This window comes from Scomber japonicus, chromosome 22 (genome assembly GCF_027409825.1).
Source record: "Scomber japonicus isolate fScoJap1 chromosome 22, fScoJap1.pri, whole genome shotgun sequence".
Taxonomy (NCBI): Eukaryota; Metazoa; Chordata; class Actinopteri; order Scombriformes; family Scombridae; genus Scomber; species Scomber japonicus.
In genome coordinates this window covers 27,210,620-27,236,970 of record NC_070599.1, presented here as the reverse complement: position 1 = coordinate 27,236,970, position 26,351 = coordinate 27,210,620, and the positions used below count along the sequence as shown (strand labels likewise).

The window sequence follows — 26,351 nt, the reverse complement described above, 5'->3', positions numbered from 1 at the left end:
AACCAAGAAAACTTAAAGCAATGAAATGCGGGAACGATATGAGGCGTCACTTTGGAATCGTCCTTTAATGTTTGTTTGAACCTGCTGAAGTGACTCGACTGGGGCTGGGACTACTCACTCTCCAGCAAAACAAACAGAAACATCTCGATACTCTCACCATAATTATTTTTTAATCCTTATTTTAGGGATTTCGCTTTATTGCTCCTCCTTTTTTCAATTTAAGATAATTAAAAATATAAATATCTTTGAACCCTTGTGTACCAAATTTCTTAAAATCTCTAATCGTCCCAGCCCCAGAAAAGACAAACCACGTTACATTTGAAAATTATTATTTCAACTACGTTCCTCCCTCTCACACACACACACACACACACACACACACACATTATGAACTTGGCCATAGGGATGAAATGGAGGGGAGGAGGGGGGTGGGGGTTACATTTTAAATGAACACAATTTTTCTATCAATTTCCAAACAATAAAACAAAAATAGCAACAGGAGGTTAAAAAAAAGAATTAACTTCTTGTTCTTAATTTAGTCTCTTTTAATTTGAGGTGTTTTACGTGGCGGAGCGTGTATGTGTGTTCCAGACACTGTTGGTCGAGTGTTCGTCAATGGGCGACTGGCCGTCAACGGAAGAGCTCCACTGGTTCTCGACGGACTCGGGGGAAGATGTGACGTGATTGTCCGTGTGGAGCTGAAAGTTTTTTGAATGAGAGTCAACGGATGGCTGAGGTTCCTGCTGAGAGCTGATGGGGAGACGGTGCTTTGAGCGGGGGTCAACGGGGAACTGTGGGAAGGAACTGGGATCGAAGTGGTTGTGAGGTTTGGAATCGGAGTCAGTGGGGTGCACGAGTTTTGAGTGGGATTCAACGATGGGTTCAGACTCAGAACTGCACTTTCCCTGTGATGTGAGCGAGGTTTTTTCAGTGGGAGACGAGGATAAGGCTGTGTGGTTCAAGCGTCCGTCAATCGCGGTGCGGACAAGGCTAGAAGAATGAAAGCTGGGCGGCACAGGACTCCTGCTGTGTAGATCAGTGGGTGGCAGGTGACCACGAGGTGATCGCTCCTCGTGATTGACTACTGATGACACCTTCAGTCCTTCTGGGTAAAGGTCAACAGCAGATTTCGGTGACGACCTGCCTCTGGGAGCCGTGGGTGGCACTGTTGAGGGTGAAAGCCTTTCTGACAGTTTCTCTCTGTTGGCAGCATTACGGGAGGAGTGGGAGTCAACGGGCGAGGAGGGATTGTGAGTCCTGGAGTCAACGGGTGAAACACAAACAGGAGGTGATGTGTCAGAGTCGGCTCCTGAGAAAACATCACTTCCTGCCGGCGTGTCATCAGCAGAGACGCTGCTGGAAGGATTAAGGTCAACAGGCGCTACCCGACAGAAATTTGAGCTGATAGTCTTATTCCTGTGACCTCCGGAGGTAGAGTCAGTTTGAGCTGGCCTCTCTTTGGACCAGCTGGTTTTGGCTGAATGGAAACCAACAGGAGATAAAGAATTCACAGGATGCAACTCAGAGGATGACGATGCCTTGTGACCAGATGAAGGTATTTCCTTTGTGTTAACACGGCTGGAATGTAACTGTGAAGAGGGAAAAGAATTGAAGTCAAAATGTGGTAAGCAGTCAGCGTTTGACCCAGAGGAAGAGGAATGAATGTCAACGGGAGATTTGTGACTCGTGGAATGGATGCCAGCGGTAGAAGAAGCAGCTGAACTGGGCTCAATAGTTGCTAAATTACAGGATGAATGAACGTCAACGGCTGCGGCGCTGCTAGTAGAGGCGGCGTCTCTTCTCAAAGCCAAAGCGCTCGTGAAATGTTTTTTCAGCGTTGAGATCGGAGGGATGGTCTGGTCGTCTTTAGCAGCAAATGAGGAGCCAACGTGGGAGATGTTTGTATTTGTGTCGGCAGGAGAATTTCCACCAGTCGCGTCGGTGTCGGGTGAGATGGGGGACATGTGTGGACTCCCAGCATCTTTGTGTTTTAACGGCGGCGGCGTGTTTCGTTTGAACGACTGAACAGGAATGGCCTGTTTCAGGAATGCAGGGACCTCCCGATCTTCCTTCAGCCGCTGGAGAGGAGGCGGCGGGGGGAAAGAGGTGCGACACGTCTGCAAGTCAAAACCCTGATTTTGGTCCCTGCTGTCGTTACACCATCGCCCCTCCTCAGGAAAACCCAAACCAGGAAGTCTGGTCTCAGCCTGGCGTCCGTCACACTGATCCTTAAAACTCGGTTTATATTTGGGCTCAAAGTTTGATGAAAGGTCACATTTTGGAGCAGAGATTCCCTCCAGGTCGTTGAGGATTGACGCCAACAGACGGCTGTCGGAGGTCGGGACCCGAACCCCCGCCTCCGTTCCTCCATCTACAGTCGGAGGCGCTTTGTTCTCCCCCGCGGTCGTCTTTGATTCGGCCTTTCTGATTAGTCCATGCATCACAGACGACAGTTCTTTATCATCATCGTCATCGTCGTCGCATCCCAGCAGCGAACCGCTCTCCTCAACGTTTTCCACGTCCACGTCTAGATCACTGTTGTCGCTGCCAATGCGACGTGCAGCCTTGGATCGCCCCGCCGGCTCCGTCTCCGACCCGTCAGACCCTCGGTCCAGGATGTCGACGGGGAGATCGCCGATGTCCGCGTCCATTGGCCCGCCCACGCCGGCCGAATGCACCAACGGGAGAGGAGGAAGGTCTGAGAAGTCGACGGTCTGCTGGCTGCTGAGCGGACTGCTGCTGCTGCTGTTGATTTTGTGGTTGACGTCGTCGTGGCTGCTGTCGCTGTCGAGGGTGATGATGACCGGAGAACTGAGAGGGAGACACAAGCGGTATTAATAATCACATTTGAATCTCGAGCATTTAACCTTTCAAGAACAGAATTTAATTACTTTTAGTTTTATGAGAGTTGTTAATGAATAAGAAACAACTTCTGATCTGTGAGTCAGCTGATATAACACTAAGAAGTCGATTGATTGACACTCCAACTTAAACTGTCACATAACATATTTTAAGTATCGATTCATCTTTAAGTGTATAAAATGTCTCTAAAAGGATCCAACAATCGATATTTTGGACTCACTTTATTGATTTTGGTCATTAAACTCTATTAAATGTCAAAATAATGACAAAATGCTCATTAAGCATTTTAATTTGATCGTAAACCTTCTACGACTAACCATAACCACACAATCCAGTTAATCAATTAACAACTTAGTCTTTTAAATGAGAAACCCCAAAAATGTTCAGTTACAATCATAAGAAAAAGGATGTTTAATGAACAATTGAACAATCTTTTATCACAAAAGTTGATTCATCTTTTCAGCACTGGTTTATAATATGATGATAAACCTGTTTTAATCTTGACTTTTACTATTATTTATTCATCTACATGTTTGTTTTAATTATTTAACGGTTTTAAATTTCTCTGTGAAGCATTTTGTTGTTTTCTACATGAAACAGATGATGTCCCGTCGCCTCCTGGTGGCCGTTCTTTAAAACTACAGGTTAGTTAAATATGAAATCATGACTGATTAAAATGATTAGTTTAAAGACTTTTGGAGGATGCTTCAGATCAATAATTATTAATCATTAATATTATAATTACTGTCTGAAAACACGACGTCACTTTAATCAGATTTTAACCCAGCTGCTGTAACGAGAAGTTATTTATTGGTTATATTCCTGTCGTACCTGCTGTGTTGCGTCTTGCGGTGTTTCCTGCGGCGTTTGCGTGCCGGCGGCTGCGTGGCGTCGGACATGATGGTTCCCTCGTAGATGATCTCGACGCTCGGACTGCGGTCGTCTCGGCGCTTCCTGCTGCTGCTGCGGGACAGAAAACAGGAAACAGCTTCATAAAAACCTGCAGCTGTTCATCACAATGACTCTGATTCATACTGCTTCGTTATTAGAAAACAGTGACCAACAGCCAGACTTGACTCTGACCTCTCTCCGCTGTGTGTGTCCCTCCTCGCTCTCTCCCTCCTCCTCCCTCTGTCTCTCCTCCTGCTCTCCTTCTCTCCTCTCTCCTTCCTCCTCTCACGGCGCCGGCTGCCTCCCGGCTTCCAGCTCGGGTCTTTGTCGTCGCTGTCCAGGTGGCGGCTCTTGTATTTCCTCTTCCCGCCGGGCTTCTCTCCGTGGTGCGAGACGCCACGGTCGCCGGGAGAGAGCGAGGGCGGCGGCGGGGTCTGCGGCAGTGGAGGCGACGGCTGTGGGGAAGAGAGGAGGGGCGAGGAGGAGGAGGAGGAGAGTGATGGAGAGGAGACGGAGGAGGTGAGCGGGGAGCAGCAGAACTCCCAGCTGGAGTCGGGCGGGCTCGGTGGCAGCGGCGAGCCGGACTCCACGCTGGTGTGGAACGGCGAGGGCGAGTGTGAGCGTCGGCGCATCATGGCGGGATAGATGGAGCGGTTCGGGTTGTACAGCGTGCCGCTCTTCCTCACCCGCTCACCACTCTGCTCCCGCCCTCGCCGCCTCCTCTTCTTCCTCCTCTTCTCTTTTGCCGTCTCCTCATCCGCCTGCTTCCTGTCCGTCCAGCTCTCTCTCTCCTGCCGTCGCTCGCCCTCGCCGGGCGTCGCCGGGCTGAGCGTGCACACTGAGTCCCGACTCCTCACCGAGCTGCCCGACCACGAGCAGGCGTGAGCGCCAAGCACGGCCGCCTCCAAGTCTTTCTCCTTCGGCGGCTCGTCTTCTTCCCTGCAGGCGCTGGATGTGGAGGGAGGGATTGTGGGTAAATACGGGATGGGGGCGGGCTTCTCAGTGGTGGCGGCGGCGGCGGCGGCAGCGTCCTCCTTCTTCTCCTTCTCGTCCTCCTCGGTGTCGGAGGAGAGCTGAACCAGCTCCGGAGTTCGTTCTGCGATCGGTTTCTTGTAGCCGACGATCAGACACTCCTCCTCTCCGTCCTCCTCGCGCTTCTCTCCTCGCTCCTCACTGGCCGCCTCGTGCGGCGCCGGGCTGAACGACAGTGACGCCAACGAACACGACGGCTCGGCCGTGGAGTACGAGGGTCCCGGCGTCTCGTCGTCCCAGGCCGACAGACTGAGACAACTTCCTGTTTGTATGACATCATCATGGGCGGCTCCAGCCCGCTCCTCCTCCTCGCCCTCAGAGATGGCGATGACGGAGCTGCTGTCGCTGGAGCTGCTCAACCCGTCAAGCTCCAGCGTGGTGGCGGGCGGCTCGTAGACCGCCTGCAGGTCGTAGTTGTCCAGGCTGAGCGGCGAGCGGGCGAAGCTGACCAGCTCGTGCAGGAAGTGGTCGGTGCGAGCCAATAGGAATGGCCGCAGCTCTTCTTCTATGGTGGGCGTGTCCTCCAGGCCGTGGCGGGCGAGGCGCGCCATGATGATGCGCTGGACGATGTCGACCAGCGAGCCATGGGCGCCGTACAGCACCGTGAGCTCCCGCCGCAGCCAGGGGCGGAGCCTGTTCAGATGGGAGGGCGTCCGGCGGAAGCTCTCTGCTGTGATGTCACGCTGCTGTTGCCCCTGGTTACCGCTGACCCCAGCGACCCCGCGGACGCGTATCCCGCTGCGGTAGAGGCCGCGGCGGAACGCCACCGTCTCTCTCTCTCTCAAACGCCGCACCGTTCCTCCTTCACTCTGCAGCCGCTGCATCCGCTGCCTCGTCGCCAGGCAACTCATCAGTCGCCGTGACGCCCGGTCGTTCGACGCCACGGGAGCGACCGCCCCCGTCAACCCCGTCAGACCCTCGAAGATCACTCCACGCTCCGCCACGTCCGCCACACCGCTCACCCTCTGCTGCCCCACGTCCTCGCCCTCCTCGCTGTCCTCCGCCACCACGGGAGAGACGGCCGGGTGGTGAGGAAGAGGAGGGAGAGGAAGAGGAGGAGAGTCCAGGTACCACTCCCACACGCCGGCCCTCTCCGCTGCGGCCGTCGCCCTCCTGCCTCCCCCGCCCCTCCCCCCTCTCTCCCTCCTGCGCCTCCTAGTGGTCGCCGCCTCCCCTCCGTCGGCCACGCGGTGCCTCCTCAGCATCAGCCTCATCTGGTGGTCGCTCCTCGCCGCCGACGCCATCGCCGCCACCATGGCGACGGTGGCGGCCACGCTGCTGTCGGCGGGCGCCGGCCGCAGCGTGTACTCCTTGAAGTCGTCCTCGGCGCGGACGGAGTGAAGGATGGAGGCGAACGGCTGCTTGCAGAGCGGACACTCGGCCTTGTTGTGAGACCATTCCTGGATGCACGGGAAGCAGAAGCGATGGAGGCAGCGGTCCAGATACGCCAGGTTGTTAAAGCGGTCCAGACAGATCGGACATTTGGAGTCTGGCGACGCCTCTTCGGCCGCCAGAACCGCCCGCGCCGAGGTGGAGGCGGAGGGAGGAGACGAGGAGGCGGCAGCAGCAGCGGCGGCGGCAGCAGCAGCAGCAGCGGCGGTGGAAGATGCTGATGTAGTCGAAGCATTGCTGGTGTTCTTCCTCCTGCTGCTGCGCCCGCCGCTCTCTCGCCTCCGCTCCTCTTCCTCCTCTGGCTGCTGGACGCCTCCTGCTGTGTTGTCACGGCGACGAACGCGCAGTTTCATCCGTGTGGGAGCCATCACCTAAAAAAAAAAAAAAAAAAAATACACACAGGAAAACAGAGAGGAAGAGTTTACACATGTTTGAGAAGAAGAAATAAAGTCTAAAGCGACACTTTTAGAAAAGGAGAACTTTATTAATGGACCGGTCCATTAATAAAGTTCTCCTTTTCTAAAAGTGTCTACAGTTATTGAAATGGAAGCATGTGAGAAGTTTAGAGGGAAGAATCAGTATTTGGTGGAGCTGTTAACAACTCATAGACATCTGAAATGTGAGCCGACTACACACTGCTGACTGGTTTCATCTTTAACAATGTGTTGTATTTTAAAAGCTTGTTATATTTTCCATTGAGTCAAATCTGCATCTGAAAAGTAACTAAAGCTGTTCAATAAATGTAGTGGAGTAGAAAGTACCTCACATGGAAATACTACAGTAAAGTACTAGTACCTCTAACAGTACTACAGTAAAGTACTAGTACCTCTAACTGTACTGCAGTAAAGTACTAGTACCTCTAACTGTACTACAGTAAAGTACTAGTACCTCTAACTGTACTACAGTAAAGTACTAGTACCTCTAACTGTACTGCAGTAAAGTACTAGTACCTCTAACTGTACTACAGTAAAGTACTAGTACCTCTAACTGTACTACAGTAAAGTAGTAGTACCTCTAACTGTACTACAGTAAAGTACTAGTACCTCTAACTGTACTACAGTAAAGTACTAGTACCTCTAACTGTACTACAGTAAAGTAGTAGTACCTCTAACTGTACTACAGTAAAGTAGTAGTACCTCTAACTGTACTACAGTAAAGTACTAACTACCTCTAACTGTACTACAGTAAAGTACAAGTACCTCTAACTGTACTACAGTACAGTACTAGTACCTCTAACTGTACTACAGTAAAGTACTAGTACCTCTAACTGTACTACAGTAAAGTAGTAGTACCTCTAACTGTACTACAGTAAAGTACTAGTACCTCTAACTGTACTACAGTAAAGTACAAGTACCTCTAACTGTACTACAGTAAAGTACTAGTACCTCTAACTGTACTACAGTACAGTACTAGTACCTCTAACTGTACTACAGTAGAGTACAAGTACTTCAGTATTGTAGATAATTACAGGACTGTAGTAAATGTAATAAAACATTTATTATTCTTTGACAGACGGAGCTCTGCTGGAGTAGAAAGTTGAAGTTGGAGCAGGCCGATGTGTGTTGGATCTTTAACAGTTTGTTATTTTACATCCATTGAGTCAAATCTTCATGTGAGAAGTCCACTTTAAACTGGACAAGTATCAGCTGCACATCTTACTTTAAATATTCAACAGAAAAGTCATCATTGCACCAAAATGGCTCCAATTGTAGACATTTAGATGGAGGTTGTGTGGCTCTACTAAAGCTGTCATTTATGGGTTCATTGATGTTTCTCAGCTGACCTGAGCTCAGATTTAACTCCTTTAACATTTATAATCACATCTCAACATTTAAACTCTCAGTGTAGAGTCTAACTTTAACCCTCAGAGTTGATCTTTTGTTCCTGCTGAGCCTAAAACCCTGAAAGAAGAAGCGACCCCAGCCTGCTGCTACTAGGCCTGGTTACTGGTTTTACTGGTTTCTAGCTTTAAACTGATAATATGAACTGGGACTATGATCTCTCCTCCTGCAGCAGACCTTAGCTCATGCTGGTAATAACGTGCTGAATATCTAAATGTTGCATGAGGGTGTTTTTAGGGTGTTAGCATGTTAGCAGGGCTGCAGCCTCACCAGGAGACTCACTCTGTGTAGTTTCTCCTGCACCGCGCGGAGCTGCGAACCGTGACCGGCATCCACCGTCCAGACCGCCGGTCTACCGAGGCTCCCTGCTGCTCCGATCCCCGTTCACACCGTAAAACTCCCGTTAAAACGGAAACATTAGACACATTAGAGTCGGTGTCCCCGCAGCTGGAGCTAGAGAGGTGCCGCGGTGCATGATGGGAAAGAAAAAGGGACCGGCAGAGATCGTGTGTGAAGAAAGACGACTCACTCCCACCGCGAAAATATAAACCGGTTACTACGTTTGGACTACAGGACAGTATTTCAGTAATGTTTAATGTAGTTCAAGGTATATTCGGATCAAGGACGATTTTGGACCCTTTTTAGGGGTGCTTAAATGGTTTTAATTTAACAGCTTTAATGTAGGCCTACTTTGGATAGTTCTGTCATTAATATTGTCTTTCTCTCAGAGTTCATTAATTATCTTGAGTCCTCTCTGTAGAAATCCGTGATTGTGTTTATTCTGAACTATTACTATTATACACTATAGTAGATCACTCTACTATGTCTTGTTGTAATTTACGTTATCCAGTGAAATCAGGGGGTTTGAACACTTGCAGGTTATTGTATGTCATATTCTCATTAGGAGCTGAACCCCTCTAAAGGTCTGATCCTAGAATCACTACTGATTCAGGTGTAATTCAGGAGAAACCACCACCTACTGGACTGTCTGTTAAAGATGGGACAAACAATTATGCTACAGGTTCAAATGGTTCATTTTTTCATCTTGTACACAAACAGAAGGAGTCTCTAACCCTAACCTTAACATGTTTGGCACTAAAATCACTGTAACTGACTCATTTTGATGGCATTCATCTTTACCTCCACCTCCAGCAGCTACAACAGTAACATGCTGCACACTGTTGCTTCACTATTAATAATATAATGATGTCATATATAAGGTTATGTAGACTGTGTTGTCTCAGTGGGGAAACTGGCATCACACTGCCTGCTGCAAAACAACAAACACCAACCAACCAATACATTCATCCATCGATTGCACATTCTCATCTACATCGTCTGAGTCCTGCAGCAGGAAGTGGTACTCTGGGTCAGTCTGACATTATGTTTGGGCCTGTGTGATTATAGTTAGCTGGAATATAACATGGAGACTGGGATGTTGACAGACTCCTATGGTTTTCATGGCTGTCTGTATAAGTCTAGTGATCTGAGCCTTTAGCTGAACCATGACATGCTGAGTGTGGCTGGTAAGGAGTGAATGGTTCCACTTAATGCTGCATGTGGGTCGACACTGAGCTGATTCAGTAAGTGTCATACATAATTATAACCACATGTGGAGCAGTAAGATGTTAAATGCAGAACTGAAATCAACAAACAATAGTCTGGCAGAGGGTTTGTGATTCTCTACATGCTTAGTGACCACATACAGAAGACTGCTAACATCTGTTCCTCTGTGGTATCAATGTGGAAATAGATAAATGTATAATACTACTTCAGTCAGAAGGACCAAACCAGTATTTCTACTTTAACTACAGTTTACTCCTGGTGTACTTTTACTTTTGCAGGATACTTGTAATGAAGTATTTAACATTACTGTTTTGGTACTTTTGCTAAATAAAGGATCTCAATACTTCTTCCATCGCTGTTCTACCTATATTCTACCTATTATAACTATACATCGACTCAAATCTCAGGCAGACCCGTTTCTGAAGTGAAACAGAGTGGGACATCATCTCCTTCAGTTCTCGTTACAATCTAACAGTGACGCTCTCAGTGCTGCCGCTTAGCGGTGACGGTCGGAACAGCAAGCATCCAACCGGCCTGTGTTTAACGTTATTATGAATTTTAGTGAAAATAGAGACAAGTATGGAGAACAAAAAAGACTTATATCTGACGGAATATCTTATCATCCTATCCTATCTTATTTTTCTTACCTGTAAATTTACATTATAGATATGGAATTTGGCCCTTATAATAATAACATTTATCATGTACCTATAAATGTTTTTCTGTGTATTATTTTCCACAAAGACCAAACAATACGTTTTTCCAAAGTAAAATTAAACTTTCGTCAATATTTTTTTTCATGATGAAAAGTTTTGCCAGAAATTCTCCACTTCACAGAAATGAAGCGTTTTCTTTTATAAATTTATAAATCATCATAATATAATAATATGAATTGTTCAGACATCCAGCATCAATATATCAAACATAGCCTACAGTGTGGAAATGAAAAGAGAGAAAAACACATAAATACAAACAAATAATATATACAGCTTGTACTAAGGAAAGCTAATAGATAATCAATTAAATAAAGTTACATTACTTACTTACTTACTTACGTTAATACTTTATTTTATTGTTATATTATTTTATGACGTTACAAACAGACTCCGGACCACAAGATGGCGGCATCCCGCGCTCTGCACACCGGAAGTAGGAAGAAGGACAAAAACAACAGACTGTAAACAAACCGGAATCACAGTTTCTCCTCTGAGGATCAAAACCTGAGAAATGACAAGATGTTGACTTTCAGCAGAAGAACTCTGGACAGGATTTACTCCACGGTACATTTAATATCCTCATATCAGTAAAATACTGCAGTATTATAGTGATGTAGTATTCAGTATTACAGTAAAAGTACTGCAGTATTATAGTGATGTAGTATGCAGTATTACAGTAAAAGTACTGCAGTATTATAGGGATGTAGTATGTAGTATTACAGTAAAAGTACTGCAGTATTATAGTGATGTAGTATGCAGTATTACAGTAAAAGTACTGCAGTATTATAGGGATGTAGTATGCAGTATTACAGTAAAAGTACTGCAGTATTATAGTGATGTAGTATGCAGTATTACAGTAAAAGTACTGCAGTATTATAGTGATGTAGTATGCAGTATTACAGTAAAAGTACTGCAGTATTATAGTGATGTAGTATGCAGTATTACAGTAAAAGCACTGCAGTATTATAGTGATGTAGTATGTAGTATTACAGTAAAAGTACTGCAGTATTATAGTGATGTAGTATGCAGTATTACAGTAAAAGTACTGCAGTATTATAGGGATGTAGTATGCAGTATTACAGTAAAAGTACTGCAGTATTATAGTGATGTAGTATGTAGTATTACAGTAAAAGTACTGCAGTATTATAGTGATGTAGTATGTAGTATTACAGTAAAAGTACTGCAGTATTATAGTGATGTAGTATGTAGTATTACAGTAAAAGTACTGCAGTATTATAGTGATGTAGTATGCAGTATTACAGTAAAAGTACTGCAGTATTATAGTGATGTAGTATGCAGTATTACAGTAAAAGTACTGCAGTATTATAGTGATGTAGTATACAGTATTACAGTAAAAGTACTGCAGTATTATAGTGATGTAGTATGCAGTATTACAGTAAAAGTACTGCAGTATTATAGTGATGTAGTATACAGTATTACAGTAAAAGTACTGCAGTATTATAGTGATGTAGTATGCAGTATTACAGTAAAGTACAGATTCTTGTGTTTTGGAGACCGAGGAACGGTGTCTCTTTTGTCAATACCTCCTAAGCCATGTGACCTAGTGACTCCAAACCAATGCAGAACAGTTCTATGTAGGTGTGTGTGGTTGGTACTACATAGGAGAACTATTCTGCATTGGTTTGGAGTCACTAGGTCACATGGCTTAGGAGGTATTGAAAAAAAAGACACTGTTCCTTATTTTGAATATCTGTCGAATATCCGAATATCAAACCAACTTCACTTCAGTGTTTTGGAGGTTTTGGTGTTGAGGCTGAAACTAGAGAATATTTTGCATGTGTAATAATCAACCCATCAATTTAATGTTGACAGAATAAACACTAAAGTAGCTCGTAGCTAGTAATATCTGTAAAGTTATATGTTTAATGATCTGTAGCAACATTAAGTTCAGACAGTACGTATGAACATTGTGACTTTGTGTGACGGTTCTTGTCTCTCAGGTCTTGCTGGCCGTCGTGGTCTTGTCCTGGTCTTATGTGATCTACGCCAGCAGGATCGCGTCTCACTGGCTGCTGGAGAAGAGGACCGCTGCTCTGCTGGAAGACTGACGGTTGGAGGGTCCAGGTGAGGCGGGTCTGGAGCGTCCAGGTGAGGCGGGTCTGGACCGCCCAGGTGAGGCGGGTCTGGTTCGGGTCTGGTTCCTCACCTGTGGAGTTCATTTCATGTCTTCTCGGTTTCTTTCTGCTGAACCTGAAGAAGATGATGATGCCTTCAGGGACTTCAGGACTTTTGGGTTTCATTGATTGTGGTGTTCAAGGACTTCATTACCCAGATGAGATGAGAGCGGGAAAATGCAGTCATGATGTCACGTGACTGACAGGGAGCTCATTGATTGGACAGTTTTGGTGATGTCATCACTACACGGACGCAGAGTGGACGATCAGTGTTGATTAATTATTGATCGTCTCCGGTTCTTATTGGCTGTTAAAAGTTCTTAAATAAGTTCTCTAAAGTTTCAACAAACAAAACAAAGATCCTCCACCAGTTTCAGTCTTTTAGTTTCTGATTCACGTTGTTTCCATCTAGCTGCAACAATAAGAATCTCTTGTTTTTCTGTCATTTTACACAGAAAATGAAACAATGAGTTTGAAGATGAAACTAGTTATTAACGTTGTAAAGATCAGTTTGTACTGTTATAATACTATTTAGTCTTTTTTTTGGTTGCAGATTCTCAGATGTTGAAGATTTGAAGCTTTTCAGTGTCAGACTTGTGACAGTGAACTTCTTCTTAGATCAGATGTAATGAGACAGAATGAGAGACGGAGACGTGAGTTTGGACTGTTAGAAATGATAAAGATGTTTTCCAGATAAATGATCGATAATCTTTGATCATTAAGAGCTCAGTAACAGACAGACAGAGCAGCGTTTGATAAGCTGGTAACATAAAATGTGTTTTTACATAACAAACATTTTTAAAGGACCAACATGTATTTTTCTTGCCGTGTGACTTCCTGTTGGTGACTTCCTGTTGGTGACTTCCTGTTGGTGACTTCCTGTTGGTGACTTGATGTGTTTACAGGTTCAGATATGAACTCCAGTGTTACTGTGTTTTATGTTTAACTTGTGTTTATTTTCTACAGTTTGAAGAGTTTAAACATTAAAGATGTTTCAGATTAAAAGCTTCAATTTATCTGCTGTGATTTAAAAAAAGTCGACGCAGGCTGAGTGTGTGTGTGTGTGTGTGTTTATGTGTTTGTGTGTGTCTATGTGTGTGTGTGTGTGTGTGTGTGTGTGTGTGTGTGTGTGTGTGTGTGTGTGTGTCTGTGTGTGTGTCTGTCTGTGTGTGTCTGTGTGTGTTTGTGTCCGTCCTCTGATGTATTCAGTAACTAAAACCTCTGAAACACATTCTGTAACAATGAGACACAGTCTTTGATGTGTGTGTGTGTGTGTGTGTGTGTGTGTGTGTGTGTGTGTGTGTGTGTGTCTGTGTGTGTGCGTGTGGTTGTGTGTGTGTGTGTGTGTGTTTCTCACATATGTAAATTCTTTCAACAGAATGGGTGAACAAGGGCGAGCGAGCTAAAGAGAAAGCAGGGGAGAGAGAGAGCGGAGAGGCTCTTATAGTTGAGTACACATCCTATTAACAAAACACTTCAATCACACACACACACACACACACACACACACACACACACACTCTCTCTCATCTGTAATTAAAAACCAGGTTAGCATCTCTCTCTCTCTGAGGCCACAGGAAGGATTTCTCCAGATAAAAATGATCCAATCCAGCCTCAGAATCATGTAAACTAAATATTGTCCCTTTATCATTTTAACATCTCAAAAATGATGTTTCTCATATTTTAATTCATAGTTTTGGAGGTCAGAGAAAGAAAATAGATTAACTGGATTATTATTGGAGAAAACTGTTAAGTACTGTGTGTGTGTGTGTGTGTGTGTGTGTGTGCGTGTGTTTGTGTGTGTGTGTGTGTGTGTGTGTGCGTGTGTTTGTGTGTGTGTGTGTGTGTATATGAAAAGGAGAAGCGAGCTGCCTTTTGCAGCTGTACTCGTATTCAAACCTCTTATGTAGATGAGTCCATAACACACACACACACACACACACACACACACACACACACACACACACACACACACACACAGTCATGCTGCAGTGCTGCTTGTCTCTTAATCACATTTACAAATATAGTGTTTTCTTATGTTTACATATAAAACTTTATGAGTCCAACAGAGTTAAAGAAGTAAAATGATTCATTCTTAGGGTTCAGTTCTGGCCCAAAGCTGTTCATATTGTATATTCAGGATATTTAAGTTACTGAAGTGTGTTTTCTTTGCAGATGACACCAGCTGATATTGTTCTGGATACTTTATTGTTTATTTAAACACTGAACAGGAGAGCTGAGTTTGGGGGGGGGGGGGTTGATGTTTAGTCACCAGCTGACATCCACACGGTTCATTTCTCTTCTTCAGCAGCAGAATCTGGACGAGTTACAACCTCTCATCAGCTCTCACAGGTCCTCCTCCTCTTCCTCGTCCTCCTGCTGTCATGTCCTCCATCTTGGCTGTTAACAGGTAAATGAACCGTCTTCCATCTGCTCAACAATGTGACATGAATATTCATACAGGACGTCCATGCCAGCAGAGATGTTAATTAACTACGTTCACACTGCAGCCAGTCCAAAAAAACTAAAACTACCCAAAATGATTGATCTGAAGAATCCAGACGACTGAAACTTTAAAATAATTTGCTCCATTATTGTTCATACTGATGTAAAAGTACAAATTCCACCAAAGCAACCAAACAATCCCAGAAACAAACCTTCAGACATGAACTCTTTAATACTAGACATCAGAAGTTTGTTTTTGGCGCCATCATTTAACACATTTAACAAGCAAAACTGTGAAAAGGACTTTAAAGAAATATCAAATAGTCCAAATGGTCCAACAACACCATTATTAAGGGTGGATTTCTTAGTCATTCTATTCTTATTCTGTTTTAGTTTTACCATTTTTAAGCTGTAGCAAAAGTTTACTGACTTTATGTCCCATTAACTCTTAATCATTAAGTTGTTATAATTAGTAGTTGTATTGTTGATTCTCGGTTGTTTTGTTTGTTTTTTGGTCGTTGATCAGACTTCCTGTTTCACGTGATGATAACGTAATGTTTGCCAGTGGGGACCCAATTAAATAAATGCTAGTGACACTATTTGAATATCAAATTGCTTAAAATTGTCTGCAAAATGAAATCCTTTTACATAATTGTAGACCAAAACAGACAAATGGTAAACATTAAAACGGTAACATCTACAAAAAGCAACCAAGCAGCAAAATGTCCATGTGTTCTGACAGAAAAGGCACTGGTTATAATATCTGTTTTAGGATTTTAAGAAGTGATCAACAGTTAACCATAGACTGTGAATACACTGTACCAACCAAGCTAGCAGCTACTGCGAGGGTCAGCTCCACTCTCTCGTCTAAATGGTCACTTCTGGCTCCAAAAAATCAAAGATGGCGACGGTCAAATCATTAAACTAAAGTCTTAAACCAAGGCTGATGTCAAGGTGACTACGTCTATGATGGTATCTTAATTCCAGACAAAAACCTGTTAAGTGGGAGCAATGGGAACTGTTTAAATGAAACAGGATCATACCACAATCTAAAATAAAACAGAATAGACTTAAAAAGCAAGCAAAGGCCTAACTCTAATGGAGGGCTTGTTTGAGATTTGTGTTATTTGTTTAGTTCGTTGTAATGACTTTAATCTTTAATGGATGCTCACTTTGTTAACTTCGAGTGGATGAATGGCACCGAATTAAATACATAAAGCCACAGAGTGATTCATACATGGAACAGAACAAACACTGAAGACGACTGAAGAGATCATATCTCAGAGTTCAGGCCGGGTCCAGGAGAGAGTCGTGATTCAGGAACCCCGGCATGGATGAATACAGCTCTCGTTCTTTCTCCGTCTCCATCTCCGTCTCCATGGTGACGTGTTTGGTCGTCTTGGCATCAGGACTGACATCCTTGGAGACCAGAGCTGTCTTCTTCCCCTCCAGCCAGTATGTTACCATGTCACCTTTCCCCTTGTTAGAGACAGACACATTGCAGAGTGTTACAGGGCAGCTCCCAGTGCTCCCAGCGCTCCCAGTGCCAGACAGAACTGGACTGTGGTGGGACTCGGCTGCTCACCTTGACCTGCAGCATCCCTCGGCACTCCACCACGTAGCCGCCGATCTCCTCCAGCAGGTAAAAGGCGCTGGAGCTGCACTGGATCTTCAGAGCTGTAAAGACACTGACTTTCAAATCTCAAATGTCGGAGCGTCCTTTAATGCAGTGGTTTAACAGCTTTTTAGCTTCTACAGTCAGTGGTACGAGATGTTTCTGCATTACCCACGCTGGTGGACTCCATCCTGGATGCTGTGTTCACTGTATCTCCAAACAGACAGTAACGAGGCATCTTCGTCCCTACGACCCCCGCCACCACCGGACCTAAAGACAGCCAGAGACATTAGTGTAGCAGAAAGACTGATGTAATAATAGATTTAGATTTGCAGCTTGTATAAGTGTTAGTGTGTGTACCGACCGGAGTGTATCCCAGCTCGTATCTGCAGCTGTGTGTTGGGTTTGTGGGGGATCCTGAAGGTGCGACAGACGCCCACCAGATCCAGAGCCATGCTGGCGATCTCTGCTGCGTGGAGGATCCCGTTCTCTAGGGGAACACCGGACACCACCATGTCTACACACAAACACACAAAACGCCTAGCTTTATGAACATTATAGTGTTTTCGGAGTTTCTGGTAATCTTTTCAACCCCATTTACAGTCACACCAGTCAAAAGTTTGGACACACTAAATCATTCAAAGCTGTCATCAAAGCAAAAGGTGGCTGCTTTAAAGAAGCTAAAATGAGGAAGATATTTTGGTTCTTGTTTAACACTTCTTGTTTACTACATGATTTCATATTTGTTATTTCATAGATTGATATATACAGTTTTGTTCTACAATGTAGAAACTGGTTGAAATGCCTTGAATTAATCAGTGTGTCCAAACTTTTGACTGGTACTTCAAATAGCTACATGCATTATTCATTGTCTCCTTGTTTTTAGCAGCCGAAAAGTAGACTGGAAAATATGATTGAAACAAAAATCTGTAGCTAGTAGTAACAGCAGTAGCTAATGGTAACAGTGTGTATGAGACTCACAAGCATCTCCGATGGTTTCCACCTTGTAAACGTCGTAGATGTCAATGATGTCATCAAACGTCGTGTACAGCTTGTTGAGGAAGTCCACGACCTGGTAGGGAGTGCTGCTGCTGGACAGCTGGGTGAAGCCCACAATATCACTGCACACACAAACACAGTCAGTCAGTCAGTCAGTCAGTCAGTCAGTCAGTCAGTCAGTCAGTCAGTTACCTGTATGGTCAGCAGACAGACAGTCATTACCTGAAGAACACGGTGGCGCTGACGTAGCTCTGAGCCTGCGATGGTTTCCCCTGCCGCAGGTCATCAGCTACCTGCCGAGGAAGCATACCTGCAACACAACACATGCACATACATTCTTATATTTACATCTTCAAGGACCTTATGGTTATATTATCACCTGCTACTCTAACCCTGTATTGTTAACATGTGACACAATGAAATTTGAGATGATTAACATGAAAGATGACATCAGTATACTGGCGTCGTACTGTATAGCAGCCTGTCGGTCTTTTGTTTCTCGTGCATCAGATCCTGAGTCCTCTCAGCCACCAAAACCTCCAGATGCTTACTGTATTTCTCCATCTGAAACACAGAGTTTACTATACTGAATAAAAGTTCATGTGCTAAAATAAAACAGAGTCTAATAGATATTAAACATATGAAGAGAATACAATATACTGTATGTGTGTGATACTATGTGACACATTAGGACAAGATTTGATATTGTCACATGCTTATAATTTATATGTGATCTATTACATCTATAATATAGTATGATTATAGTGCATAATGTAAGACATGACATGGGTATTACCAGGTTCATCATCATGTCCACTGGGCTGACTTTGATGGGGTTGATTCGATTAACAAACTTCCTGATTTGTTCAAACGTGGGACGATGGGCGGGGTTATGAGAGCGGCATCGCCGGATCAGCTTCAGAAATACAAACGGGACAAAAGATTGAAACATTTGTCAACCTTGTAGTAGAAAATTTAACATTTCCATGTGTTAAGTACATAAACACACTTCTCCACTTCCATGTATATGTGGAGAAACAATAAAATTAATTCACTGTCTCCAGCATATCATAGTTGAAGCTGAAGACAGGGCATGATACTGAAAAAGCATCCAGTAAGTTAGCTTAACCTCTCATGCAAACAAACTAAAACATTAGCTGTGATTTAAATATCATCTTTCAGAGGTCAGTGCAACTCATGATATAACCAATAAAGCAACTGGAGAATAATGCACATGAACATAGAAATGGTAAAACAAAATATATGAGAATTGAATAATAAACCAAAGATTAAATAAAGGTTGATTGAAAGCAGCTTTAAACAGTCCGAACTCACCTCTACGTAGTCAGCAGGACAGGGACAAGTGTTGTCGGCTTTACAGGAGATCAGCTCAGGTAGAGGAGGACACCAGGCGCACTCCAGGTTAGACTCCTCCACCTGCACAGCAAAATACTTTAAAACGTATTTATAAACGTCTTTTTCAAGACAAGACCAAAAAGGCAGTACATGTAGGCTAATCAATTATCAAAGAAACATCAACTTAGATAAACAGATAAAGACTATTCCAATTAAACTAAATCACATTATGCAGATTAACCAGATTGTGACTCACAGGGACGGGATCACTGCGAGTAGCTATCTCCAGAAGAATGATGGAATAACTGGAAAACACATATATAGGTTACTGGATGTGTGTGTGTGTGTGTGTGTGTGTGTGTGTGTGTGTGTGAGTGTGTGTTTCAATGACATTGTGGGGAATTGATCAGAAAGTGACACTGAGGACAAAACATGGTAGACTTATCACAGTCAGATAGCCATGTATCCATCGTTATGATCAGTTTCTGAGTTCAGATCCAAACTGGACTGACCATTTGTTAACCGTTGTAGATTCTGATCAGTGAGGTCTTTAATCAAAGTCCTGTATTTATATTTAAACTTGCAGAATGTGCACAGAGTTGATAAAGCATCCCCACATTTTAGGATTCAGACCTGGTCGTGGTTTGGCACATTGTGGTTTTCGTGTTACCTGAACACGTCTCCAGCCAACGACGGCTCAATGTTAGAGTTGTGAAACTCGGGCGGCATGTACACCTCCATGAGTCTCTGCTGATAGGTGGAAACAGGCTCCCCCCCGTCGTCCCTGCGATACATCTGCAGCCCATAATCTGACAGGAGAGACAATAAAACTGTCCTATCAGTGTCCAGCACTCCATTGACATCAGACAGTCTACCTCTGATGTCCTGAGTGGTTAAACACTATTTTAGCCATACTCCTTTTTGTACCTGGATTTTTCAGATATTCTAAAACTAATGAACATCGGTATATACAGGTAAACTACAGCACACATTTATATTACCAGTGATTTTGCAGACCCAGCGGTCGTCTAAGACACAGTTTAGAGACTTGAGTCTGCCGTGACAGATCCTGTGTTGGTGGAGGTATGACATCCCTCTGGCAATGTCAGTAGCAAAGGAAAACCTGGCACACAGAATTCATTACAGTGAATAACAGTGTTGTCATTTTAATTAAATGAACATGTTAACAGGTGTTTATGTGCCTACCTGAAGCCCCAGTTAAGCGGGATCTCATCGTTAAGCAGGACGTCGTTAAGGCTTCCTTTTGGGCAGTACTCCGTCACTATAGCAACATTTGGCACCTCAACACATCCACCGATGAACTTACACAGGTTGGGGTGATCGAGCTCCCTGAAGACAGAAACAGAGAAACAATATATGTGTTATACTACAGGCTCATATTTTGAAAGGATGCCAAGTCTGTGTGTGTGTGTGTTTACCTGACTTGTTTGACTTCCTGTCTGATGGTTTTGGAGAGAGAAAAAGACTTTGTTTGGATCCTCTTGATGGCCACCGCCCTGCCGTCACTGAAGAAGAAAGTTATATTATTACACACAATGTTTTCTAACATGTAAACACTCAGGAACATTTGAGAACTGTCTGTAAATCTTTAAACCAACTAGTAACATCCGTGGTCATATTTCAATCTGGTAATTTTGGGTTTGTTTGATAGATGTATTTTAAAAAGCCTTGCTGGTACCAAAGGTTGGAAAGCAAAGTTGGCCATTGTTCCTGCATTATTCCCAATTAAACCCAGTCATAACTCCTAACTGGCAGCATGGACTGTGTTGACAGCATGAATGTGGTTTAAGTAGACAGGTAGGTAGTTAAGCAGGTAGGCATACTATATCCCAGTGCAGGTGAAAGGTGTTTTTCGGGTCCCTGGTTGTCCCATACAGGAGCTGAGAGCACTCACACAGCTGGTGTTACTGTCACTGTTCCCCACTGGGACACTCATTATACTGCCCATGGTCAAACGAGCCTCCTGATCTGTAGAGAAAGTGAATTCATGTTTCATACCGACATCATGAAACCATTTGGAATATGTCCAACAACAAATATCAACAGAAAAAGAAGAAACTTTTGTTGCATTCCTTCTTTTTTATGCTCACAGACAGTTATAGAAAAGGTTTTTGCAGTTGCAGATATGTTTAGACTGGTTTCAGACGTGTTTAAACCAGTTTAAGATCATATGAATCAGACCCACTCAGACCAGTGCTAAACCTGTCAAGTTCCAGACCAATGTTGACACATTCAGATGTGTTTTTGCCCTTTTTGTCAGGGCCCGGTAGTTTTGTAATGTATTGTGAGTTTTTTGTCTTGTCTACTTCCTGTTTTATTTTGGTATGTCTTGTCTTACTTCCTCCCTTCCTGTTTGCCTCCCTTCCCCTGATGTGTTTCACCTGTGCCTCGTTATCCAGTGTATATATGTGGTATGCTCTTTCCCTTCTGTGCCAGATTGTCTTGTCAGTTCCCTGCCAGAGTTCCAGCGTTATCTCAGTTTAGATTCTTGGTGTTCTTGACCAGTTTTTGCCTTTTGGATTCCGAATTTTTGCCTAGTGATTTTGGACTTCCTAGTTTCTGACTTTTGGACTGAATTAAACGACTTGAGAACTCTTCATCCCTGTGTCCTGTCTCTGCATTTGAGTCCACTTGGTCTGTGCCTGATAGTTTTTAGATCAGTCCCACGTCTCTTCTGGCCAGGTTTCAGAGTACTTTCCTGCAGAATAAACTAGTTTCAAGTAGTTTAAACCAGTTTGATCTGGATTGTTGCAGTACCTTGTTTTATCATTGTAAAGTCAATGATCCAGCTCTCGTCCCACAGCAGCTTCTGCTTCTGGTACCGCAGCCACTACAAACATACAGGTCAGGTGAGCTGATATTTATTACTGGGTTATTTGGGTTTCTGTCAGTGTATGTGTGCTGTGCTGTGTTGTGTTGCGTGAGTTCTCACCACAGCGGTCAGTATGACACAGAGGCACAGCAGGCTCAGCGGCAGGCCGATGGCCAGCTTTGTGGCCGGGGTCATGGGGCAATCACCACAATCAGCTGGACAGGTGGAACAAAGCTCTGCCTCCTCACACACTCCATCACCACAAACTTAGAGGGGAGAGAGGAATGAGTAGCTACTTGTTGTAATTTCTATTATTATCAACGCTATGTTTGGAGCACTGGAACGATATAACGATGGTAAACTGTTTAAGATAGCCGGAAAAAACTTAATACCTGTCTGCCCTCCTCTTTTACCACACCAAACCCAAGTATGACCTTAAACCCAAAGATAAGTTTCTGATGTCTAAACATTACCATTTCTGTTCTTTTTGCTAAACTAGTCACATAACACTTAAACATACCCACATAAAATTACCCTCTGTGCCTTTGGAACAAGTTGCTGACCAAAGGGACATGGGACACGTATAGATATAACGTACCAACAGCAGGCAGCACGGTGCTCTTAGCCTCCAGAGCAACCTGCATGTTACCAACTCGTATATGAGCGATGAGTGAGGTGAGTCCAGCATGGAAAAGGACCACCTGTAAGACAGAGCAATGAGTTTTATTCTTGTGTTTGGAGGAGAATTTTTAGTGAGCTTTGTTTTGTTCGGGCTCATAAATCCTATATAGAAAGTGTATGTGATATAGAATTATACCTAAATAAACTGGACTGTGTTACCTTAGCGGACCAGTTGGTCTGGGTCATCTTGCCCGAGGTAGAGATGGTGTGTGTGAAGATTTTTCCATCGTCAGGAATCCAGGGACCACAGATGCTCTCTGAGGTCTGACAGAAGTGAAAACATTGTGGATCCATGTTCAAACTTAACATTTGTTGTTTTACTGTCTTTTAAAATGCTCACAGTTTAGTTTCTTTAATGATCATTGGTTTAATTTCTTTTTAAAATGTCATTTATTTAGACGGTGTCACTTTAAATATTTGCTGACATGTAGAAGATAAAATTGACTGAGTACATTTCCCCTATGACTGTCCTTTACTGTGCAGTTGAGAGGTTCTGGTACTTAAGTCGAGTATTTTCAGAGCATCACTTTGGAGGGTAATATTGCTTAATCATGGTACTTATCTGACGGAGGAATTAACACTTACTTATTCAAATTTTACATTCAAGATGAGATAACATCTTACATCTAACATTAATCATATCTGTCTGGTTTCTAACTGAATGATGCATTTGGTTGAAACCTGCAGTCTTATTTTCTTAAATGCCAGTAAATAAAAATCAGTGAACAGGACTTCTCCAGAAGAAAACACAGATTGAGTTCCAGAAATCCTTGCATTTACGACTGCTTTGAATGGCTTTATTGAGAATTTTAATATTCCCTAATTCGGTGAAATGATGGTAATTGGATTAATCTAAACTGTGCTTTTTATTTGAGACAGAAGAAGCTCAGATTACAACTCAAATATAGAGAATGTGACTTCATTCTCTGCTCAGGACACCATAATCCACTTCATCTTTACATAGCAAATAATTGTTTGCCGACATCTGAATGTCATTTGTTGCATCTTTAACGTTGCATTACATTATATTTTGGAGTAATCTCTGGTTTGTACCATGTGTCCCAGCGGACAGGAGTGGATGTTAGCGTGATGAATGCAGCAGTTGTCTCCGTCGGCATCTTTCCAGTTGGCAGGACAGTCGTGATGTTCGCAGAACTTTCGAGCCTGTTCGGCATTTTCTATCAAACTAAACACATAAACACAGCAGACCATCTGTAAGAACAAGACTTTACAACGTAGAGAAGTTTAAGCCGGTCAGTCACGTTTAAACCCAGCTTAATCAGTAGTAGAGAATAAATGCTTGTGTTAACCTTTGAGTAAAGACTTGGTTTTCAACCGCCCACTGGTAGAACGAGTCTTGGGCTGTTACCGAGTATGTGACGCTGAACACCTCCCCACTCTTAATCAGTTCTGGAGGACGAAGCACCCAGGCCATCTCCAGACCTGAGAGAGATTAACCAGCAATCAGACAGATAACCAGTGTTTATGCTTATAAAACGTCTGTATCTACTGTACATGTTAAAACTATAGCTCAAAGAGTGCAACTGAGGTTCAAAGAGACAAAATTAGCATTATTTCCATGGTAGTAGTGAATCAATGTAGCTTACTGACATGTTTTTATTGTTTTAAGACAACAGTGGAGGTCTACGGCACATCAGGATAACTGATAGTAGGTCAGTTTGACTCTACAATGGAGGAAAAATATAGAAAATCTCCAGAGTTTTTCTTTGAACTAACACAGAGAGGGAAAATCTTATTTTTTACTAAAACTTAAACTGTTTTATTAAGTTATATACATTTAAATTCTTGCAAATAAAGGGGTTTATCATGAAAAAGCCACATAAAATGCAGAATTCTGTTGTTTTAACCCTTAAATCACCTATAATTGCCTTGATAAAGACGCAATATTTTATGCTCAATCATGTTATGATATTATAATTTTAAAAAAAAAACAAGATCTCAGATGTCCTCTCACCTCCACAGTTGATCATATTGTACTCGTTGGGTTTGTCCAGAGGCCAGCAGTCGTACTCGCTGTTATCCAGATCGTGCCAGCAGCACACAAGACCAACGCAGCAAACACACACCTGGAAACAACACACACAAACACACACACACGAACACACACACGAACACGATCAATGAGCAGGAACAAAAAACTGACAACTCAAAAATCAACCAAATTGCAATTAAACCAATAAAGATTCATTTTTAGTTTCTTAGTTAATAGCTACATCATATTTATTGATTTCAGGATAAAGAAAAAAGATCGGCAAGGCTTTTATCAACACAACAAAACAAACAAATTTATGTAGAAAAAATAAAAATAATGATGAGGATGATAAAACAGTGTAAAAAATCTGCTTTGCTTCAATCTGAAAGGGTTTTACAATGTAATTACAATAAGAGCATTTAAGTATTTAAGTTGTATTTAAGCTGAAAAAACATAAAATACAAAGGTTTTCTTTTATAAAGGAATAATTAAATGTTTGTAATGTCTGTGACTAATCTGACATTTAACTAAACATCCCAATAAATCTTAAATTGACAGATAATTTTTCTCTGTCTTACCCAGAGCAGAAACCAGAGTCTTTGCCTCGTCTTCATGTTGCTGTTGATGGACAGACGGAGACAGATGACTGTGGACGTCTGCAGCTTCTGACTGACTGATGTGGAGAGCTGGAGGATGGTCGAGAGAGGCAGGGTTAAGGTTAGAGAGAGAGAGGGGTTGTATATGGAGCTGATTAATGTTTCACTGCCATCTAGTGGCGATTACTGTTAATGCACTAATATTTTCTAAGAATTTAAATTCACTCATCTTGAGCAGGTTTGACTATTATAACAATCAATTCTAACAGAAACAAAAAATACAGTATGTACATGTTACTCCTATTCTCAAACCTCTGCAGTAAGTCAGAGAAATGGTTTTAAGATTCTGCTCCGTGTCTACACATTTATTTATATGATTATTAAAAGTGAAGCATCAACGTTAGAGCAGCATGTTACTGTTGTAGCTGTACTAAACTGGACTAAACTAGCTAACGGTATACTTTATGTACAGTTAGCTAGTTTAGTCCAGTGGTTCCCAACCTAGGGGTGGGGCCCCTCCAAAGGGTCAGCACATAAATATGAGGCTGCTGAGATGATTAATGGGAAAGAAGACAAAACTTTTTCTCTAGTCTTTGATTTTTGCTGAAATATTGGATCATTTGAACATTTATGAAATGAAAGCATGTGAGAAGTTTAGAGGGAAGAATCAGTATTTGGTGGAGCTGTTAACAACTCATAGACATCTGAGATGTGAGCCGACTACACACTGCTGACTGGTTTCATCTTTAACAATGTGTTGTATTTTAAAAGCTTGTTATATTTTCCATTGAGTCAAATCTGCATCTGAAAAGTAACTAAAGCTGTTAAATACATGTAGTGGAGTAGAAAGTACATCACATGGAAATACTACAGTAAAGTACTAGTACCTCTAACTGTACTACAGTAAAGTACAAGTACCTCTAACTGTACTACAGTAAAGTACTAGTACCTCAAACTGTACTACAGTAAAGTACAAGTACCTCAAACTGTACTACAGTAAAGTACTAGTACCCAAACTGTACCACAGTAAAGTAAAAGTACTTCAAACTGTACTACAGTAAAGTACAAGTACCTCAAACTGTACTACAGTAAAGTACTAGTACCTCAAACTGTACTACAGTAAAGTACAAGTACCTCAAACTGTACTACAGTAAACTAAGTACCTCAAACTGTACTACAGTAAAGTACTAGTACCTCAAACTGTACTACAGTAAAGTACTAGTACCTCTAACTATACTACAGTAAAGTACTAGTACCTCTAACTGTACTACAGTAAAGTACTAGTACCTCTAACTGTACTACAGTAAAGTACAAGAATCTCTAACTGTACAGTACTTGAGTAAATGTACTTGGGTCTAGTTACTAACATGTCAGCAGGTTAGTGACTTAATTTCCTGA

At 43.0% G+C, this 26,351-nt stretch overlaps 2 protein-coding genes across 3 annotated transcripts; both read right to left on the bottom strand.

The window, feature by feature from the left end:
• Positions 1-431: 431 nt before the first annotated feature.
• On the bottom strand, positions 432-8,446 carry LOC128384043 (uncharacterized). 2 transcript variants are annotated; one of them, XM_053343618.1, is made up of 4 exons: positions 8,289-8,446; positions 3,946-6,548; positions 3,694-3,825; positions 432-2,811 (listed from the first exon to the last, which is right to left on the bottom strand). In XM_053343618.1, the coding sequence occupies exons 2-4, from the start codon at positions 6,543-6,545 to the stop codon at positions 561-563; spliced, it is 4,983 nt and encodes a 1,660-aa protein (XP_053199593.1). In that variant the 5' UTR covers positions 6,546-6,548; positions 8,289-8,446; the 3' UTR covers positions 432-560. The 2 variants fall into 2 exon arrangements, with proteins under 2 accessions (XP_053199593.1, XP_053199592.1); XM_053343617.1 differs by having other exon boundaries at positions 8,301-8,446.
• A 7,721-nt stretch (positions 8,447-16,167) lies between these two features.
• On the bottom strand, positions 16,168-24,971 carry LOC128383653 (atrial natriuretic peptide receptor 1-like). The gene is made up of 23 exons (XM_053343244.1): positions 24,936-24,971; positions 24,340-24,451; positions 23,675-23,807; positions 23,418-23,550; positions 22,524-22,628; positions 22,282-22,384; positions 21,804-21,949; positions 21,629-21,701; positions 20,695-20,839; positions 20,290-20,376; positions 20,057-20,200; positions 19,852-19,973; positions 19,521-19,659; positions 19,107-19,155; positions 18,830-18,931; positions 18,291-18,410; positions 17,965-18,058; positions 17,717-17,804; positions 17,477-17,616; positions 16,860-17,012; positions 16,667-16,765; positions 16,466-16,557; positions 16,168-16,359 (listed from the first exon to the last, which is right to left on the bottom strand). Exons 1-23 carry the CDS (start codon positions 24,969-24,971, stop codon positions 16,168-16,170), a joined length of 2,607 nt encoding a protein of 868 aa, XP_053199219.1.
• Positions 24,972-26,351: the final 1,380 nt, after the last annotated feature.

Excerpts from the sequence above, each read along its gene's own strand:
- LOC128383653 (XM_053343244.1), bottom strand. The coding sequence starts at position 24,971 with ATGAAGACGAGGCAAAGACTCTGGTTTCTGCTCTGG. Across the intron at positions 19,660-19,851 it reads CTGGGTCTGCAAAATCACTG|ATTATGGGCTGCAGATGTAT; the intron begins GTAATATAAATG and ends CTCTCCTGTCAG. Across the intron at positions 16,558-16,666 it reads GATGGAGTCCACCAGCGTGG|CTCTGAAGATCCAGTGCAGC; the intron begins GTAATGCAGAAA and ends GTGTCTTTACAG.
- LOC128384043 (XM_053343618.1), bottom strand. The coding sequence starts at position 6,545 with ATGGCTCCCACACGGATGAAACTGCGCGTTCGTCGCCGTGACAACACA. Across the intron at positions 3,826-3,945 it reads GACACACACAGCGGAGAGAG|CAGCAGCAGGAAGCGCCGAG; the intron begins GTCAGAGTCAAG and ends TCTGTCCCGCAG. Across the intron at positions 2,812-3,693 it reads CGCAAGACGCAACACAGCAG|TTCTCCGGTCATCATCACCC; the intron begins GTACGACAGGAA and ends TCTCCCTCTCAG.